This window comes from Anser brachyrhynchus, assembly GCF_964034855.1.
Source record: "Anser brachyrhynchus genome assembly, chromosome: 1".
NCBI classification, from domain to species: Eukaryota; Metazoa; Chordata; class Aves; order Anseriformes; family Anatidae; genus Anser; species Anser brachyrhynchus.
The window spans coordinates 80463649-80479957 of NC_137694.1; the positions used below are offsets into that span (position 1 = coordinate 80463649).

General features: G+C 39.2%; 1 protein-coding gene across 3 annotated transcripts in view; it reads right to left on the reverse strand.

Moving 5' to 3' along the window:
* BCAT1 (branched chain amino acid transaminase 1) overlaps positions 1-16309 on the reverse strand; it is a 67476-nt gene that overhangs the window by 31971 nt on the left and 19196 nt on the right. For 2 of the 3 annotated variants that reach the window (XM_080569418.1, XM_080569420.1), the window contains one exon: positions 16232-16303. In XM_080569418.1, coding sequence (XP_080425544.1) covers positions 16232-16303 — 72 coding nt within the window. Of the gene's footprint in view, positions 1-4741; positions 5140-16231; positions 16304-16309 lie in introns of those variants that run through there. The other variant, XM_080569419.1, reaches the window with a different exon arrangement.

Here is a 16309-nt window from a genome sequence, read left to right on the forward strand (position 1 = left end):
AGGAAGAAGGAAAGCAGGATCTCTGGCATGTCACTTCCCTTCATAGATAGATAGGGGCAAAACAACAGGAGAAAGCTATGAAGTGGACAGTCTTGATCCACTTCTCTCATTCTCTTTCTACAGCTTCTGAGCATTTAAGCTGTGCTGGTCAGAGAGTGAAGAAAGAACTCAAAAATCCCATTCGAAGCTCCGTTTTCTTTCCTAACATGACTCAGAAAGCATCGACCCTTACTACAGAACCCAGAGCAAAACCTTACTCCTCTGTGCTGGGTGCATATAGAACAGACTAGACTGCAGTACTTCAGATTCTTTTCAAATTACTTGTCTGGACACTAAAAAGGAGGGTCTGCCAGAGACACCACAAACTTCTAACTTCTGCTTTTCAGACCCGGCATATATTTTACAAAATGAGAAACAACTAGTCCCAAGCTTTTGAAACAACACGCAGGCACCATCTCTGTCAACAACCTGATTTTCAAGATGTCTTTAATAACAGTGGTCTGTTTCTTATTGGTGTTTTTTGTTGTTGTTTTCCCTAATGGCTTAGATGTGAAATTAACTTTGAGCTGGAGCACATAAATAGCTAAAAGCTTGTTTCAAACTATCTCCAATTATAGGACTTGTCTAGATATTACAGTGCATTGCCTTGGTTGAACTAATACATAAACTGATGAAAAAACAGTTACTCTTAACTCTTGAGAGTACCCTTTGTACTGCTGACAGTGAATGCTCCAATGGGAAAAGCACTAATGATGCCCTGAAAATAAAAATGAATTTTACCTGACAACCTCTTATCATGCACTTTGGAAAAAAAAAATCACACAGAAGAGTATGGATGGAAATAAAAGCCACAAAGGAGTGTTTGCAATTATCCACAATGCAATACTGTGCTCAGGGAAACACTTAGCAGGAGTAGGATGTCAATGGGGCTTAAGTACTGATGTAGAACACAATTACATCCTTGCCTTTATCTTAGGGCAGAAATGCTTGAATCATGGCTTCTAAAGAATTCCTACTGCCAGTGGTATTAACAGCACTCCCTCAAGTCAAAGCTTCAGTCTTATTTCAGGTCACTTTTGTTAAGGTAATTATCCTGACACTGAATGGGCCTGGGGACGAGAATATGTCCCCATATTCAGTCTTGTCCCCCTACAAATCCCACCAATGTGCTGATTTCTGCCTGTATGCCACATTTTGCCCCTTCCTCAGTTTTAGCAGCACAAGTAGTTGTAAGGCGGCTCTATAATACAGTTTGGTAAACTCAACTGTATTAACATATAGCCTTTACTTCAAGGATGATGAAGGATTTTAATGTGGTCCTTCTGATGGGCCCACAAGCACATGTAGAGGGAGCTGCAGCCATAAGCAAAGAAGCAATCCCATGGGAGCGTTTGGATTTATTTAACCAAATAAGCCATCTTGCCATAAAAGATATTGCTCCAGCTTCGGAGACATGAGGTTCAAAAGATCCTTGGAAAGAGTCTCTAAAACATGAGTAATAATTTAATAAAATTATGTCACTCAAATATAAACATACTGCTGTGTTCTGACAGCTAGTACAAAGAGGGGCCCAGAGCCAGAGTCACTCCTGTTCTGGCTCATTAGAGACAAGAGCTGGACCAAGAACTTGCTCCTGCAAGCTCAGTAAAACAGGTACTGCTGTGTGACAGGCAGTCCCACAGCAGTGCCTATGGCTCAAAGCAATAGTCCAGGATGCTTGGCTCTGAGCCCTAAGGACTGGGGACCTTCTGCAGTCACAAACAGAAACCACCAGACTAGATTTCAGGTTGAGTCACTTGACGGCAGAAAGCCTAGAGAGGTAGCTATGACGCTTGTCCTGAAAGGAAGCAAGTGCTTCCCAGACCACAGAGCTTCCTGGAGCCGCACACTGTGGACAAGGAGACGACCTGCTGTTTCTCACCTCTTTCAGCAACAGGAAAACCTATTCTTCACCTTTCTTTCAGACATTTTGCAAACACCTGACCCAACATCAGGTAGGACACCTGACTTGCCCTTCAAACACCAGTAGGAACATCCTTCGAAAGGGCTCAAAAATAAGCTTAAGTGCAGAGTAATAGGGCAGCAATCATTAAACACGCAAGAAGGCAATTTTCCTGATCCTCATAATGCTGACAAATTCTGTTAAAATTTAAATCTCTCTTGAGAGTTTATTTTATTTTTTGGCCATTACTATTCACAATTCTTTTTTTTAAGGATCTTCCGCCTTTATTCATTCTATTGTATTTCTCTCTTTCTCTGTTTTTACTGAGCAAAACCCTAATGCTTTTTATGTCAAGACACCATCAAGTGCTGCAATGCATTTTTTTAAATTATTTTTTATTTTAAATAAAGGAGTTGAGGGTGATGGTGGTTGGAGAGCCCACCTTGGGGTACTCCTTCTCACTGTGTCATCTGCGGTACAGAGTATTTCCAGGACCCTCAACCTCTTTTAGGTCCCTGAGCAGTAAGTCTCCTACATAACACCTCACCTGGCCAACAGACCCCTTTCACTTAGCTTGCCCCAAAGTCCTGCCCCAGCATTTTTTGTTGTTGTTCAAGCAGCACCAGTGGGAGGGAAAATGGACACACAAAAGAACCTGCACAAAGAGAGCAGAGCAAGGGCAGTTGACTAATACAGGAGTACTGATTAAGTATCAATGCCTGTTACTTTTACATTGTTAAAAAAATTATCACGGTACTGCCATGGCATCACCTATGACCTTTATAAATCGCCATTTCTTTCTTTGCTTTGTCAACATTGCCCCAGCCCTGTAAGCAGCATTAAAGTTTGGCATTAAGATCCACCCAGAACCCTGCTGTTTGTACTGCTAATATACAGGGCATTTTTAAATTACATTTGTGGTTTGCTTGCTTTGTTTATCAGTGTGCTCTTAAGCACTTTCTGACACTGCCACCTAATAATGCCATTAAACTGGAAGAAAAACCGGTAAATGCTGGGACAAAAAGGAAAATGGAGATGAAGAAATAGATGATACACACAATCTATTAAGCACAGCTGTTCCACCCTTGTTGCCTACAGTAGAATGACAAGGACTGAGTTTCAGCCCTGTAAACTCTCCATGTCGCAGCGGGATAGTACCTACAAGTTGTGTGCCTAGGTCCCAGCTCTGGACAACCCTGTAAGAAATAGGAGTGCCTGCAGCAGGCAGAAAGGGGTGGTGGGGAAGCCAGCTGGATATTGCTGCTTTTAAAGGCTTATATAATGATGCTGCACTGCAAACAGCCACTGTCTCTACCGGGTGCATGTTTTCGAATAGCCCCTTATCTGGGAAGTGCCTGCTGATTCCAACATGACTTCACCCAGACTGAAGCTCTGTCCAGCCCAGTGAAGATGCACTGTGACCTCCTGAAACTAAAATTCATCATTTGATCAAAATAGATCTTGTAAATTATGAGCTAAGTCAAATTAAATATGACATGCTGATCAGCGTCAATTTTAACCAAAGCCGCAGCAAGACATCCCGGTGCCCATAGCCAAGATGTCACTTTAATGTTTATTCCATCCAGCCTGTGGAATAGCCATAAGTGGATTTGAAGCTGACAGTAGCTTCTGGACAGTAGTCCAGAGTTTTTACTTCCATTGCTACACTTCTACCTTTCTTACCCCAGAGAGCTGCCTGGGGTCGGTGCAGATGGTGTTTATTTTGTCCTATTCTTCCCATCCAATTTTGCCAGTTCCTTCCCAAATGACCCTTGGCTGCGGCAATTTTCACTGCACTGAAACTACTAGACCATAGTAGAGTTGAGGAGCTGTAAGAGGTGTAACCCTAACTTTTCTAAACTCTGTACTGGGCAAAGCATTTCTATCATTTACTTGAGTACAAACTGAACTGGCAGCCTCAGTTGTACAACAGCTTACAAGTTACCTAGCTGTAACAGCAAGTTGCAGCAGACTTCCTCAAAACATTAACATACTTTCAGTGAAACTGACTGTAATCTATTACGAAATAAGTAATCTCTCTGACTTCTAGTAAGGGTGATTCATTCAAGATCACAAAGCAACTGCAATTATTACTTTTTATTACTTACGCTGAGTTTTTAAGCATATCCTAGGAAAGATCAGGCCTTCTGATGCAATAACAGACATGGAAGCATAGATAAAATTGAATAACTTGTTTTGCCCTTGCACTTGTGAACAGTGAACTGAGGTTGCAGTTATGGAGGAGATTTTGAGGAGGAAACAGATTACAAAGAGCGTGAGGAATTATTATAGAGGGAAAAGTTAACAAAGTGTAACTGGGGGAGTTGGACAGAATGAGGCTGGAATGAAACAGAATGGTTTTGAGGAGGGCACCAGGGATGAGGATGTCATTCTCCCGTCTTTCTGACTGTGGCACCGTCATCATTGCCTTTGGGCCCTCCCTAAGACACACCTCTCTTCTTCAGGAATCCATTCTTTCTGCTGGAACAGCTGCTTCCTCCCCTCAACACCTTCTGCCTGGCCACTTCAACATGGGGCTCCTTCTATGAGACAGACTGAGGAGAGGAGGCTTGCACTGCTAAGGAGAAGCAGTGGAGAAGCTAGGCTGGGGATACTAACCAGGTGAGTGAAAAGCTCCTCCAGCCTCTGGAAGCTGAAACCCTCCCTTCTCCTGGACAAACTCTCTTTGGCCTTGCAGCCAATGAGCAAATGATCTGTACTGCATTAAGCTCCTTCTCTTCCCATATGTTAGGCTGCAAGTGGCAGAGGATTGCCCGCGTTTTATTTATTTCTGCTTACCTAAGCAATGTTCTCAGCTCATTCTGAGATATTCCAGCCCAGCAGCCTCCTGTGGCAGGGTTCAGGCTACCGTGTGCTGCACATAATTGCTTCTGTAGAACAGGTACTATGAGCAGCCCACAGGGAATTGCAACCTGATCCAGGAAGAGCCTTCACCACATGGTCCTGCTTTCTGTAGGCTGACATCATAAATCATGCTTAACAGCTACTACTGCACAAACAGAGATGGCTTGTGCCAAACTATTGCCAAGCCTGAGAAATCAGGGATGGCATGCCAGCTCCTCCATCAGTGGCATCAGACAAGACAGCAGCAGTGCCTTGCTATGCAGCCAGGAAATGGGAAAAGTTATAGAGGCTGTGTGTTGTGTCGACTTCAGGCAACTGGTCCTTTTCTTCTCCTAGGACAAAATAAACAATCATTTACTCTGCCTATTCCTAAATCCTGTCTTAGAAACAGAAATACTGAACACTGCTTTAGTGGATGCAATCAGTTACAACTTACAGCATGTCTTATATTTGTCTCATTTGTCTGACTTACTACCTCTCACCTCTATCCACTAATCACTAGCAGACACCACAGCAGCATGGTCTATTTGAACAAAAAATGAGAGATTTACTTCCTATTAACCATGGACAAACCACTACTCCATGCTTTTGTTTCTTTTCTCATCCTCATCGGAAAAGCTTGCTTTTTTTCTGGGGCAGAGACCATCACTTTCTGTATAGGGCTAAGCCCAGCATTGCTGTTATCACAATAATAAAGTCTACAGTAGAAACAATAAGATCAATAAGAATTATATCAGAATAAGAAAATAATAAACAAAAATATAAAACAGAATAAAAAAGTTTAAAAAATTCTTAGAAATCTATTACTAACTTGTAAGTATAAAAAGTAATGTAACCTATCCTATAATCCCTTTACTGTCGCTACTATTTTAAATTTACAGTGGAGCCTGAGGCTTGAAAATGGAAAGTGTGTCAAGATATAATAAGATTACAGCAGGAAGAAAATTCAAATCTTCCTTCTATTAAAAAAAAAAAAAGAGAGAGAGAGAGAGAAAGAAACAAAATAAAATATATTCTGCAACCTCAGGAAGAATATCCAGAAATTTTTCAACATAAAGGTTCCCTGAGACTTCATCTGGGAATATTTGTTAGCACATGTAATTGGACTGGGGCCTGGAAACATTGCATCAGGTTGACAGTACATTGGGTAATAAACAGAGCAAGTGACAAAGCAAAAGACAGTCAAGACCCTGAATCATTTGTGAATTAATCATAGAAGCAACAGAAAATATGTCTGGAACGACTTTGTCTAGCTTTGTCTAGATGTTGTTCTCTGCAAAGCATGTATCTAATCTATTCACAACAGATATTTATCAAATATTTGTCAAACCAAAGAATGAGCTTCTACTACATCCCCAAGCAATGGGAAGAAAGGGAGGAGGGAACAGGACATTGTTGACTTCTTTAACCTTTCCTCTCACCTGATGAACGCTCTGTCTGATGCGGCAATATTTGATTTGGCACAATAGGCTAGTAACATAAAAAACTGATGTTGAATCCTAACAAGGCAACATATATGTGGTTGGAATTGACATAAACTTCTTGCCTAGAGGGTGAAGAGGGAACACATGGCAGCAGACCAACTCAAACTGCTATCTCAAGCTTCCAAAACACACCAGAAGGGAAATAAAGGTGGTGGAAAACTAGTCTGGGTAGCTTGTAGGGAAAGCACTGAAGAAACTAGCCCTGCCCTACAAAGCACTGGAGCACATGGATAATGCATACTATCATTGATTTAAATGGCAGCAACTAAATTTTAAGTTGTTCTTCATTTGCTCAAATGTTGCCCTGCACCAACTCCCTTTGATCTGGTCCAAACGTCATTAAAGTTAATCAAGACCCCTTCCTCCAGCTTTATAGAAGTTTGGATCATAAGGGCGGCAAAACTACCCAAATCTTTACAGCCTCACCCATTTCTGCTGCTTCAGGAAACTTAAATGGACTAGTAATCCTTTATTAGTAATAGTAGTAATATTTTAGGTCCCTTTCTCATTAGCCTGGTTCTCTTCTGATATTTTCAGATCTACTAAAAACACAGTCATCTAGTATCTCATTTATCAACAAATTATAGAGAACATTTGAAATATAACTAGCACCTAAAATATAAACTATCAGGATATTGATAAGACTGTTAAACAGAGAAGCAGAAACTGGATATTGATACATTAAATTTTGGTCATATTAACCACTACTTTTTGCCAACAGCTGTTCCACTTAACTAGGGCAATCAGAAAATGTCAATAGGGAGGAAGCATGAGCAAGCTTTAATGCAGTCATTGCACTGGACTGAAAAACACATTGCTGCAGCTCACTGATATGGCTGGCCAAGTTAGTTATATAAAAATCCTCTTTAGCACTTCATGTATGCAGTGTAGCTATACCTGGGCTTTTGCTTAGAAATAAGCAATTCCACATAGGACAATAAGGGAGATCACAGACTGCAGGTCTATAATAGCCCAATTCCTTGCACAGGCACCCCTCTCAGACTCATATTCAAACATTTCCTTAAATACCTAGGGCCCTTCTTCACTAAAAGAACACATTAACTAGTAACACTACTCATGTTATTCACTGTAAGTATATACTGCTCCTTCTCAAAACTCCGTCAACTTGGTTAACATTGCAGTGCTTCTCTGTGCTTACAGCCACTGTATTTCCGCATTGTAACATAAACACAATGTTCCATTTTTAGAAAGTTTGCCTAGAAGAAGGTTTGAGTCTAACACCAGCTGAGTACTCACACTGGCCTGTGACACATAACTGCAATAGCAAGATCTGTGACATTTTACCAATACCACGTTTTTGTACAAAGGCACAGTGTTAGATGTTTGAATAATGCTGTAGGAAAACATAAATTTGGTGCACAAAGATTAGAGATGCTGATGTCTCCAGATTCCAGAAATACTGTCATTTCTATTTCACACAATTAAAGTGAAATATTTATTATTTTTTTTTAAGGGTTATCTGCCTTAATGAAGGAAGAAATGAATTGCAAACCTAAATTTTAGACAAACAAGTTTGAAATACTTCACCTAAGTAGCCTGGCCAGTCAGAAACATGCAAATGTGTTATGTGGGATAGCCAAGAATAGAACCATAATCTCACATGCCCAAGTCCTGGGCAGTTGCAATTAAATCTTCTTACCCTGATTTTAATGAGCTTGCAGACATGCAGGGGAGTGGATTCACAGAATGAAGGCATTCAGAATTTATCATAGAATCACAGAAGAACCCAAGTTGGAAGGGAACAACAAGGATCATTTCCCAAGGAATTTCAAAACCAAACCAACCAACCAAAAAAAAAACAACATGAAAAACTTCTCTTTTTGGGAATAAAAAATGCTTTCATGATACAGTCTCTTACAGAGATTTAAGGACTTACTTCAAACCTTCAGTTAATTGCACCTGACTTTTTCCCTAATTCCATCTTTTACACTGGTAGACGGAAGATAAGCTTTACAAATTGTCATGAATTTCATGGCTTGATCTGCCACAGAAACTGTCATATTGTTCCAATTCATTCTGTTCAGTACTTTCCTAGAAATAGGTACTATGCGTGAGATTAGGATAAAACTCTTTCAGCCCTCTAGGCTGTTAGTTCATGAGAATTAAGATATAGGGATGATTTCAGAAGCAAGCAGAAAGGGCCAGAGTCGGGGGGGGGGGGGGGGGGGGGTGGATAAAATTAAGAACTCTTGGAGGCAGATATGGACAAAATGGATTTTATAAGTTTTGGAGTCATATAGTTTCTATTGGGAATTACTTGCTGGTGCTAAAGCCCTGCATTTTTAAAATAACTCTTCACTTTATGAAAAATAAGTCCAGAAAAAGATAAATCCATATGTTTTGTACAACCTCTGTGCTTTTACAGACACCAACTGTATCTTCACCACCTAGTTAAAAAGAAGATAAAGCATCACTTTCTTTGCGCTATAAATTAACTTAGCAAAACTGTTCCCTGGCTCTCTAACATCTTTCTTTTATCTTGGCTAAAAGCTCCTACTATTTGTTGAAGACAATTAGCTTTATTTGCAAATCCTACAACTTCAGATAATTGGACAATCAGTTTCTCTATTACAGCTTAGAAAACCTATTTGCTTTAGCCTGCAGCTATTAGAGGCACATTACTCATCTGAAAAGAAACAGAACTACTACTTGTCACCAAGCTAAAACAGTATAGAGCTGCCACAGATGTCAAGCACCCCTGCAGAGGTGGGGCCCCCATGACATGAGAAACCTACTCGCAGACTGCTGGGAAAATATCGCTTAGAGTACCACAGCAGAATCACGGTGACTTATTTCCACAACACTAAGAACTTGTGCTCAGCAGCATTTCTTGGCTCCTCCAGTCCTGAAGCAGTGACACTACTCTGCTTGCTGCTGCTACTGTGTGTTAACAGACTTGATTTAGAAATGCTGATCTGCCAAATAGAGTCATCATCAGCAAAACTGAGCTGCATTAGTGGATCTTCCACCTGTGCACGTAACTTAGAGAAAGCCATTTTCTCCTAGTGACCAGCAGCCACTGAAACATTCAGCAACACACACTGGGCTTTTCCTCGCCCTCATCAAAACAGGACACAACTGCAAATGCACTGTGTTGATTATTACTCTGACCTAGACGCATACTTTCCAAATAACTGGAATGAAAGCAGCAGATATGAAATGCAGTCAGTGTTGCCCAGCTATTATTAGTAATACTTACAAGACTTTGTGCAATGCCTGTGTTGGTGCACAATGCCATAAAAACCACTTGGCCCTCAATCTTCTCTGTGCTGTAGCTGGTTTCCTTCTTGGCAGGTGAAGGTGATCATATGTATTTGATTGTAAATCACTGGAAGTAATTCCGCAGCATATATATCCTCTACTAGGAATCATAATCAAGTGATGTGAAGTAACTGTGGTCTAATAATATTATTACTCTCCAATTTGTTTTGGAAAAAAAGTGAAAACATGAAAAATGTGTAGATGCACTCAGTAGATGAAGCCACAGCTGACCTGATCTAATGCTGATGACAGTCCCACTGGGCTGGATGACCTATGGTTCAAAGACACCAAACTTACGCCATTTGGATGACGTTACATACATATGTATCCACTCCCAACTCCCCACTTGGTCATATTTTACTGCTTCAAGACAGTTTACATAAAACCAATATTCCTCTATACTCAGTTTGGAGAATGACTGCCCATTACTGCATCAAGATATTGGGAAGTTTCTGCAGCCAATATTTGCCCATACAACTTAAAGAGCATGAACTTTTTTTATGATTTATCTGCTCAATCTACATTTAAAATGGGGTATAACAGAAAATTATATAGAATTTATATATAAAAGTAGAATTTATAATGGAAAAGCAGGGCATTTTCAGAAAAAAAAAAAAAAGGATAGAAGAATCAACAGCTGCAATATGATAAAAAACCTTACTAAGTTCCCATATGCTTTGGCAGGTAAATAGTTTATTGATATCAGTAGAAAATGACAAATTGAGAACAAGGTGGAAAGGAAGGGGTATGAAAATATATAAACCATGTAAAACTGCTTTATACATAAAGCAGTTAGCCTTATACATAAACTGGTAACTACAAGTGCACGTATGTCCTCATGCCAAAAAACATTTCAGAGTTCCCTTGATGCACATGCTCTGGTCATGTCAGAAACTCTACCCTCTGCTCATATAAAATAAAAGTGCTATGTTCTTCCTAACCTCTTCAAGAAGTGAAACTCTGACCATGTTCCAGTATTATGTCAGTATGAGAGTCAATTAGTTCAAAATTTAAAAAGATGTTTAATAAAAAATACAGAATTATCTGGTTTTATGTTTTTAATCATTGCATTGGAGGGGAAGTAAGAAAATTTGGCAGAGAAACACTTCTCTTTAAAAAACAGTGCCCTTGGAGAATTGCTTATTTTTATCTCTCAGCAACATTTTCACAAAGAAAGTATTTTTCTGAAATAAAGTGTAACTGCCTAATATGTCAAAATGTCAAAATTCCCTGAATAAGGAATACTACATCCTACTGTATTTGGTAGGAATTATAGGCACGCTTGAGTTACATTAGTATAATCATGATAGTGAATCATGATAACTAGTGAAGTTTCATTAAAGCAAACATATAATCTACCATTAGTGAGGTTTTCCATTGATAGACTGTTTTGAAAATAGGGATACCTTCCTCCACAAGAAAATAATGTTTTGTTTTGTTTTTTCCAACACTTTCTAACATATACTAGGTAACAAGAAATGCTGCTTAAAGTAGCAGTATCTAGCCTACATTTTAACTGCACATATTACTCCTGCAATACTGCTTTATTTATACTTTTAATAATTTTCCAGGCTGAGATACAGACTTTATTTTCATCTTTAATGGTATTATGTTGTTTGTCAAGAACGTGAAAACAAGGCAGGGAAACAGAATGAGCGCAATGTTTTGCAGAGAGCCAGCCAAGGTCATAGACATATGATGCAAAGGCTGCATGTTTTAAAACACGCAGCTAAAGGTCCTGTTACAAGGAACAGCTACATCTGGGTGAAGAGACCTGTAAGAATAAATCAATACCTGTAAAACTTGAATTGGCAGTCTCCCAGTTTGAAGCACAAATGCCTGCTCTGGAATTGCATTTTCAGTTTCCTCATACTTTATTTAAAGGTGAAATAGACTACAGATTTAGGCCTCTGGAAAAACTGTCAGAGAGTTTATTTATTTGTGGACTATACCAATAGCGAGGAAATAATCTTCATGTTTTAAGTCTTACAATACTTAGCACATTGGTAGATAGTTCACAACTTGGGCTCTAAACCATTACAACAATGCAAGAAACAAATACTAAAACATACCTTGTTACAGAAAATACCCTTATCCACTGTCTTGCACAGTTAGATATCAGCTAGTGTCTAACTGGAGGCCATGTAAGCATAGTAGCATAGCATTGCATTCCGCCTCACAAGTCCAAGATCTCAACAGGGCACATCAGACGGCGCTCAGCACCAGCTGAACTTCCAGCCTGCCACGGGCTCACATCCTGCTGGCTTGGAGCCCGGGACGGCTGGCTCTGTCTGTAGAAGACAGCACAGGAGCACCAAGAGTTGCTTTGAGTAACATAAGGAGCTGTCCAGACACAGAAACTCCATTCCACTACCATAAATCTTCTTATTAGCATATCAGTCCAGATCCATTCATGAACTACGGCTACTTTATTCTGCTTTAGTACAGCTCACTAGCCAGAATTCCCTAGAAGGTCTGCACCATTTTGGCACAGTGAATACACCTTTAAAAATTTAAATATAAAAGAACTATATTTTGCACCAATAAGATGCCCAACTAATTCTACATGGCTTCAGATAATCAAAAGCACAGAGAAACATAACAGATAATACCTCCTTAAAGTATTCCATGTGTTGGTCTCTCAAAAAGAAAATAAATTCCATGAAAAAGTTACATAAAAACTAAAATCATCTTTCTTCATACCGATTGATAACATGAGGGAAATAAAAGGCAATCATAAATGCCTTTAGTTTCCTAAGACCAAGTATTATGATTTCAAAGTCAGAGCTAATAAACACATTAAGAGAAAGCAAATTAGAATGAGTATGGAAGCACACCATTACATTACCCAAACAACATTCACTGTCTTGTGACAGCACAATGAGAAGAATGAATTCATTAAAGAGGTTCCCTAACCTCGAATCATAAAGTGCCTTAGACATAGCTGTGTGCTGTTTCATGGTAGTACTGAATGCAAAAAGACATATATAATAGCAAAACCAAATATATGCACTTCTTGGAGCAACATTCTGAAATACATTTGGTGGTAGAAAGGATGACTGAACATTCAGTTAGTGGGTTTGTATGCCTCTCCTAGAAATCCAGTGCTCACAATGCACAAAAACTACAAGTATAACTTTTTCGGTTATAGTCACAAACCACAGCCATTTTATATATATACTTTCACATACGTATACGTATGTGTACATATATGCATATATGTATATAGATAGATAGACAAATGACCAAGGGACTGGAGCACCACTCCTATGAGGAGATGCTGAGAGAGCTGAGACTGTTCAGCCTGGAGAAGTGGAGGCTCAGGGAGGATTTTATCAATGTATATAAATATCTGATGGGAGGGCACAAAGAAGACAGAACCAGGCTCTTCTCAGTGGTGCCCAGTGCCAGGACAAGAGGCTATGGTCACAAATTGGAGCACAGGAGGTTCCATCTAAACATCAGGCAGCACTTTAGTGCTGTGCATGGGCCAGAGCATAGGCATAGGTTGCCCAGAGAGGCTATGGAGTCTCCCTCCTTGGAGATCTTCAGAATCCACTTGGACGTGGTCCTGGGCAACCTGCTCTGGGTGGCCCAGCTTGAGCAGGGGTTGGACCACACGGCCTCCAGAGGTCCCTGCCAACCTTAACCAGTCTGTGATTCTGTGACAGATATATATATATATATATATATATATATATGCACAAACAATAGTTGAGGAGAAGATAAAGATTTCACTCTAGCGGAAGGAGCTGGGTAAATTTAGTTCTGGATATTTGACCTTTTCTACAATACAGGAAGCTGTAGCATAAGAAATGTCAAAGGAAATAATGTTTATCTGTTCCACTGGTTGTGTGATAACTCTAAATGCAATAGATTAAGTACCTTATAAATCACAGAGCAATCAGGATGAGATTTTTAACTTGAAAAGTGAGTCAAATTGTGGTATTTCAGTTGCAGTTAACATGAACAAATTGCCAGTTCTGATCTATTGACTAGAGAGAACTCCATGAGAACTGAAAACTGAACAGTTAGCAGTGGGGTTCACAGCTCTCTAGATCCTCTATGTTGTATTCCTTCCTTCCTTTCAGTATATGGGAACACTTCAAGTCCATCTTTTGAAGTTAGATAAATTGCAGGTAAATTCAAAGCCTACCCACACCTAAAAAGCACAGCAGTACATTCTAAAATGAAATAGTCTTCAGAGGGGTAATCTTGGATTCAAATACTGGCATCATCCACTTCAAATAATGTTTTATATAAGCAAAGCAAAACCATACCCTGTTATCTATATTTTCATTCCCACAATACTGAACTACTAAAATCACTGGCACAAAATTGCAGCTTTCTTTAGCACAGTCAGCTCCATGGGCCAACTCCGAAATACCATTATCTGTAGATTCTAAAGTTGCGACTAACTTTTTCCAAGAACTGTCTGTGAAGTTCCCTAGAATGAACCCAGGCTATTTTATTTGTCATCGCCTAGGGCTATTTTTCCTTCGTTTATAAGCCTTTTTCTTTATAATTTGACAATGAAGTTAAAGAGACTGCAATCATACATGACATTGTAATCAGTTGCAATATTCCCATCATAACTTCCACATACACACACATGCCCCATGGTACAACATTTTCTGAAGAACTGTACCCCTTTCCCGGTGACAGCAGCTAATCTTCAGAAACAAAGCCATAAGGCAGGAATGGACTTACAAATTAGACTTCAGCTTAGGCCAGCTGTTTTTCTAGCATTATTCCCTCTGTGACCATCTGTCCCGCCTGCTAGTATATCTTTCCCCTCACACAGACTCTCCACTAAAATGATTTGCCATGCTGGCTGATATGCAAGTATAGATAGAAAGGAAACTGGGTTAAATCCAGTTTTGTGCCACTCAATATTTGAAGCTTTGGTAAGGGACCCACTTGACTGACAGTGTAATTTAAATCTGTCTCAAGTCTGCTTTAATTTACGCCTACTTCACCCATGACCCAAACACTACCAGAGATTGCTGCCATTCTGTCTGTCCTCCTTCTGGACTATGCCAACAAGTACAGTTACACAAGATACTCTTTTCTTTAAAGCAACTTTTGTTTTTAAATATGCTAGCACACTCTACTGAATGAATCTACTGAAATCTATCTTGTCTATATCTTAAAGGTATTTCCACAAAACTCTGCATTCCATACATGTGAAATCTTGAAGTTCCAAATCTGGATGCATGGCTGGATATATCAAAAACAGATCTTCCGGCTGAAAATTCATCCTAAAACATCATTTTGGGCAGAATTACCAGAGGGACACAATGCAAACAAATAAGGAAGAGAAGAACTGGAGAGGGTTGAGATTTGGGGAAAAAAATATCAATTACATGTTGTTACATTGTCATATCCTGCAGTCATGGGCTCTTAAGAATTTTTAGCTATTTTCAAAGGGACCAGCATCAGAATAAATCTTATCAAGGAGGCCAACACATTTTCTGCAACATTTATTTTCTATATATGGTTAAAGCCTGGAAACTAAAAGGGAAATAACTACTTAAGCATAATTCAGAAGACCGCACAACCGTGACACTACCCGAGAAATTCAGGAAGAACGTGATGGTTACAAAGTGTATCATTAGAATTTCATCTCCTGTACTGCTGACAATAGCCAGCAATAACAGGAAAGGAACTGCTGAAAAAGCACAAGTGAGGTCAACAGTTTTTGGGTAATTTTTTTTAAAAAACATCTGCAAAAGATAGACGAGGCTTTTTAAAGGTTGCAAAATAGAGAAAGCAAAGGAAAGAAAGAATTACAGATATGTGACATAAGGAATAAATACAAGAGAAGTACAAGAGAGAGGCAGAAAATAAAAAGAAATGAGAACAGAAGGTAGAACTCAAAGGACCACATTTTGATGGTCTCTGTGTTTTCAGCAGAAAATTAGAAGTTGGCATCTGTGTCCATATTCTGTTTAAAATGAGCTCTTAGTTACTAGCACTACATTCAGTAAGGAGGCAGAGGAGAAGAGTGGTATCTTAACTGAGCTCAGTTTTAAGCACAAGATTAAAGAAAAAAAAAAGAGGGATTCAATTTCATGGCAGTTCCTGGCAGCTGCTCAGCATTCCTTATTATCATAGTACTGTTTGCTCATTGAGTGCTGATAATATGCCAGAGCTGTGGTGTGCTTTAGAGTCCTTCTGAGATTCTTAGCTCTGTCATTTTGAGACCAGATGGTAAAAACTACTTTTAAACACCATTCACAATGCCAAGTTTTAACAAATAATAAAGTATAGAGTGTTACATAGACTTTGTCTGGAGAAAAACAAAAATCAAAAAAACAAAAACGAAATAAAGCCTTAATGTGGAAAAAAAATTAATCTTGCTATTGCTTTTGAAGCAGACAATTTTAAAAAAAACACTTATAATAATTATTCTTAATGATTCCTAACCTTTTAGCTAGTACATCCAATGGTAACAAATTAAAGTTCATCTTGTAACTTTCTTAATTTCTATACTGAAAACATTTTTAGCAAATGCAACTTACAGAACTACGAAATTCAAACAGTAGCTTGTCAGTAGCTAAGTATGCCTGCAAAACAATCACTAGCACATTATGGATGCTGTCTGACACCACCTACTGAAATGCTCCAGACACTCATCTTTTAGCAAACAGCATACCTTGAAAGATTCAGTCGCAAGCTTTGTTGCTTCCCCTGAACATCCTCCAGCCATGCACTCGTTCTGACAGCCCTAGAA